This window comes from Triticum urartu, chromosome 5 (genome assembly GCF_003073215.2).
Source record: "Triticum urartu cultivar G1812 chromosome 5, Tu2.1, whole genome shotgun sequence".
Taxonomy (NCBI): Eukaryota; Viridiplantae; Streptophyta; class Magnoliopsida; order Poales; family Poaceae; genus Triticum; species Triticum urartu.
This window is the reverse complement of record NC_053026.1, coordinates 625,204,896-625,210,406: the sequence shown is the minus strand read 5'-3', so window position 1 is coordinate 625,210,406 and position 5,511 is coordinate 625,204,896. Positions and strand designations below refer to the sequence as shown.

The 5,511-nt window shown below is 57.9% G+C and overlaps 1 protein-coding gene across 1 annotated transcript; it reads right to left on the bottom strand.

The window, feature by feature from the left end:
- Window positions 1-3,370: 3,370 nt before the first annotated feature.
- On the bottom strand, window positions 3,371-4,965 carry LOC125511364 (24-methylenesterol C-methyltransferase 2). Its single transcript, XM_048676716.1, has one exon. It carries the CDS (start codon window positions 4,829-4,831, stop codon window positions 3,734-3,736), a length of 1,098 nt encoding a protein of 365 aa, XP_048532673.1. The 5' UTR covers window positions 4,832-4,965; the 3' UTR covers window positions 3,371-3,733.
- Window positions 4,966-5,511: the final 546 nt, after the last annotated feature.

Genomic DNA, 5,511 nt, shown 5'->3' with positions numbered 1-5,511 from the left:
ATACGCCCAGCGCGCAGCCGCATCCATTTGTCTTATTCTATCCGTGTCTATTTAAAATATAAAAAAAACCATTTCAAATGTCAAGCCCTAGTTCAGGCCAGCGGCCTACACGTCAATCGCCGGCATCAGCCAGCGGCCGGCAACACAGCCAGCCTCCAAAATGAATAGTTGTCCTCGCCGGCAACGTAGCCAGCGGCCGGCAACACAACCAGCCACCAAAATGAATGTTTTCTCGCCGGCACACAGCCAGTGGCCCAGCAAGCGGGCAGCACCCATTGCCGACCTGCAGAAAGAACGGCCACGGCCGATCGGACGACCTAGTTCAGGCCTTCGGCTTCGAGCATCTCCTTCTGCTTAGCCTCGAACCAGGCCCTCGTCTTGTCGCTCATCTTCAACAAGTCCACGCTCATAATCGCAAGGGCCACCTCCTTCGCTTTGGTGGCGGCGTTCGTGGCCTCGATGTCGAGCTGCCTCTGCCTGGCCTTGACGTTGTCGGCCTCGATGTCGAGCTGCCTTTGCCGGGCCGCCTCCTTCATGTCGATCTTCCTCCTCTTGGCCACCTCCTTCATCTCAAGCTTCTTTGTTTGAAGGTCTAGTTATTGCTTCATTTGCTCCTCCTTACTTTGCCGCTTCTTCTCGTCTCTCACATCCTTTTGGGACATCATGCCATGCAAAGTGTCATGCAATGCCATGGATGAGGCATCACGTATGTCATCAACCTTGGAGTTGGTCTTGCCCCTCGGCCTCTTCAAGGCCTCGCCATCTCCACCTCCGGCATACTTGGCCGTCTTTAGTCCTGTCTTCCTTTGTAGTTCACGGTATTGGTCCTTGAACTTAGGACAATTGTTGATGATCGTCCAACAATGCGTAAGAGTGAATGACTTGTTATTGTGCCGGGTCTTGAATGCCTCCAAAGATTGAAATGCCTAAATCACATGATCAACAACAAGTGAACATGCAAACATATACACGGCCGGAGTGTCATGGCCGTAGCAAGGAAAGGGCTAGGAAGAGGAGAGCATACCATGTCCCCAACGCCGAGACCACTCACGGGTCGTGCTTCAATGCTCTCAAATGCGGCCCAATACTTGTTGCACTCTTGTTGGATGAACAACCATCTCTTTTGAATCGAGTCGATGCCACGGTTGCTTGTAAATTGGTAGGGCTCAAACATCTTCCTTTCATGCAATGTTTTGTGGACTCTTGTCCAAAAAAACAATGCTCTTTTGTTGCGCGCCGGTCCTCGGATCTTGGATAATCTCCATCCAAGCTTGGCAAATCAACTTGTCCTCATCTTGTGTGTATGAACCCGTGCGAATGCTCTTCCTCTTCTTTTGTGCTTCCGCTCTTTGGGTGAGCTCGTCGATGAACAATGGCTCGCCACTAATATCAACGTCATTGCCTTCTTCTTCATCACCGTCACCTTCGACATAGATGTCATCGTCTTCATGCCATGAGTCACCATGGTCGTAGTCAGCATGGTCGTCGGCCTCTTCATCGGGCACGTACTAGGCGCGGCCATCATGACTTTGGGTCTCCTCGGGGTCGTAGGCACGGCCATGCCCACCCTCGAAGATCATGTCCTCAATGTACTGTACTGGTTGTAGAAGGGGTCGTAGACCGTTGGCGTTGGTGTTGGCATTCCGTCAAACAAGACGCGGGAGGCCGGCATGGTGCCCGTGAACGGTGCCCGTGCTTGCTTTCTTTGCATCTCGACGGACGCCCGACCGCCATTGTTGGACCCAGGCGTGACGTTGAGGTCGATGATGACCGCGTGACGCGGTGTGGACGGCGCGAACAAGCCCACGTCCGGCGACCCCGAGAAACGGGTCTGGCCGTCGTGCCTTGACGGAGTAAAGCCGGGCGACATGGGCGCGGTCCGCGACGTCGGCGACTGGCAGTGCGGAGGCCGCGCGACCGACGAGCCTGTGCTCGCAGGGCCGGCGGCCGCTGTAGGGAACCCGGCCGGACGGCCCATGCCAAGCATGAGGATGGCGTGCGCTTTGTTGAGGAGGTCCTCCTTCTCGTCGGCAGAGGCCTTGCGTCGCACGGCCTCCAGCTCCTCGCGCTGGGCGGCAAACTTGGCCGCGGCGGCATTGACCTTGACGACCGCTCTCTGTTTCCTCCTCTTCGCCGATTCCGCGTCCAACTTAGCGATCTCCTCCGGCGTGCACTCCGACCGCGGCTTCCTTGGTGCCTTCTTCTTCACCTTTGCGGGCGGGTCGACGGCCAGGCCGCCGGAACTCGGCGGAGCGTCCGCCATGGACGAGGGAGAAAGGGGGCGGCGGGAGGGACGTGAGAGGGTTTGGGGGAAATGACGCCAAATGGGCGTGGAGGGTTTTGGTTTCTCACACCGACAGGCGGGCCAGGGGAGAACAAGCGTGCGCGTCTCGTCCGTCCGCGCGCTGTCCGTTTCATCCCAAAAACGACACAGGGATGGGTCGAAAGCGGACACAAAGTGGACAAAAGTCCGTTTGCACCCGCACACTGGACCGTCTCGTTTGTTCCTTTTATCCCAAACAGACGAGAGCTGACAGGATAGGGTCGCACAGTGGAGTTAGCCTAAAGTTAGAATATGAAGCGTGCTAGTATAAACTGGTTTGGAGGCTACAGCTAGCAATATGGTGAACCTGCGAGAGTTTTTAATCCGTATATCGTCTGGAAGTAGTAATTTGCAACGTACTACATGCAAAAAATGGGGAAATCGTAAATTCCAAACCTATCTGAAAGTTGCTACACAACAAAGCCGAAAGTTCCACGTCGTCCTCTGCGTGCCAGCGCATGGACAGACTGGTCCTGTCACCGGCAGAGGCCCCCCAGCGCACGCCGACTGACACGAACGACCCCACCTGCCATCGACATGCTCCACCGGATATTTTCGACACGATTCCCCGCTGCCACTGCCACCAGAGAGACTGACTTGTGGCGGCCTCTGGCGAGGGGCCACGGACGGGCCGGCGGCCACGCAGAAAAGCAAAGGACAGGCACGCAGGTGGCAGCCAGCTTTCTTCCGGACAAAACAAAACAAAGGAAAGCGGTGGCGGGCGGGCGGGCGGGCGAAACATGGCGCGTCGACCTCCGTGACCGGGCTCACGTGCTGTGTTGCACCGATCGATGCCCCGACCACAACCTACCACCCACAGTTCTCTATGCCACGAGATCCGATCTCACGGCTCCACCTGCCATTGGGACACCCGAGTGCCCCCACGCGCTACAGCTCGGAGTTCGTGAACCTTTGGAGCTTCCTCTGGCCGCGTACGTGGAGGCCGGTGAGAAAGATAAGGTAGAGTAGCCGCAGTGAACGGGGAACGCGGGAATGTTTGTCCGTTTCTTACCGCCAAACACACGGACGGGAACCGAAACAGAGTGATTGATTTCCTGCACAATTTCAGTGTGCAACACGAGACTCCATCTGAGTTTTAGGACAAAATATAGCTGACGATACATAGAAGAAAAGGAAGATCTATCCAATCCACGGATCAAAGCAGAAACAAATCTGAATCCAGCCTGCATGCAGCCCAACTCCACCCAAAAATCGAAACGAAAACGAAAGCTACCACCAACAAACAGTAAGCATCATCGGCCGCTCCTATTCTCTCCTCTCTCGGCTACAACACCAAATCAATTGTACTAGTAGTGCTCCATTAGCTAATAATAAGCCTGTCCTCCCTCCCGGTTTTTCTTACCTCTGATGAGAAATTGATTGAAATTACTTCTTGTTTGATCGCTCGCTCTATTCGGCGGCGTCGGCGACGGGCTTGCGGAGGACCACCATGTGCATCGGCGAGAAGATGCCGGTCTCGCCGCCGAGGGTGAGGTGCTGCGCGGTCTCGTACAGCATCTCGTGCACCTCCACCACGCCCTTGGGCGCGATCCGGAGCAGGGTGAGCACGCGCACCACCAGCGAGTTGCGCCAGTAGGCGAGGCGCCCCATCTTGAGCCGCGTCCACCATGGCAGCGAGGGTGGGAGGGCCAGGTCCAGCTCCTGCACCACCTCGAACCCGACCTCCTGCGCGATCGACGCGATCTCGTCCTGCCGGCGCAGCCCCGGGAGCGCGTCGCCGCGCTCGATGCCGTGGATGGCCTCCACGTGCGCCGGGTCGTCGGCGCGGTACAGCGGCGTGGTCACCCACTCGTAGGACACGTAGAGCCGCCCCGGCATGAGCACGCGGTACACCTCGCCGTACACGTCCTGCAGCCTGGGCGCGTGGCAGGTGGCCTCGATGGAGTAGGCGCCGTCGAAGGAGGCGTCGTCGAAGGGCATGGCCATGAAGTTGCCGCACACCACCTCGCACTGCGCGTCCAGCCCGGCCTTGCGGTTGTGCGCGCGGGCGCGGTTCACCTGGTACTCGTTGATGGTGATGCCGACGACGCGGGCGCCGGAGTGCGCCGCGATGGCGCGCATGGGCCCGCCGACGCCGCAGCCGACGTCGAGCACGCGGTGGCCCGGCTTGGCCCCCAGCAGGTCGGCGACGCGCTCCTCGTGGACGCGGGTGGCGTCGCGGTGGGAGCGGCCGGGGAGCGAGGGCGAGAAGTGGAAGGACTGGCCCCAGCCCCACTCGTAGATGTCGGTGACGAGGTTGTAGAAGGTGTCGACGAAGGCGGGCACCTTGTCGGCGGAGGCCTGCGTGGTGGCCGTCTCCTTGGGGCGGCGGAAGAAGGACCAGTACTGCGTGTACTTGTCCTGCACCTTGTCCCGCGTGATGGATCCCATCTTGAGATCCACCGCCCGCTTCCCCTTCACCTCCGCCGCGCCCATCACCCACACAAACCAGTAGACCAGGCCGGCGCCCACCAGCCCCGCCGTCCACGCCATCGTCGCCGGCTCCATGGTTCGTTCGCTCCCCGCGAGCGCGAGCTCAGCTCAGCTCGAGGAGGGAGGAGAGGACAGAGGGGGGAGACGGAAAATGGGCAGGGGATCCGGCCGGCCGCGGAATATAAGGAGCGGAGGCCGGCAGGAGCGTGGTGGTGCGTGGTGGTGGAGTGGGATCTGATCCGACGGCGCTCGGGGCTTTGCTGTGGGGTTTAGGCTGATTTTTCTGGCGAGATGGTGGAGGCGGGGTGGTGGTGGTGGGGTCCACCGCTGGCTCCTCCTGCCAGATGGTTTTTGGCACGATGTAGGGAGGAGCGCTGGCGGTCTGACACCGTGCGTGGGTGAGATTGGGATGAAGGAAGGGACGCCAGCCAGCCGGAGCCAGTGAGAATCTGCCGTACCGCCATGTGTGTGGTGACGTGTACGGCCATTTCTTTTTCCTGCCACTGCGCTGCCAGTATTCGTATCTGCTGCCGCCATTTTTTAGTTACTTTCGATGCTCTCCGTTTGTAAATATTTGTTTAGATTTTAACAAATGACTACATACCAAGCAAAATGAATGAATATACACTTTAAAATACTCTTTTTGTTCGGAAATACTTGTCGGAGAAATAGATATATCTAGACATATATTAGTTCAGCTACATTCTTTTTTATTTATTTCTCCGACAAGTATTTTCGAACGGAGAAAGTATGTT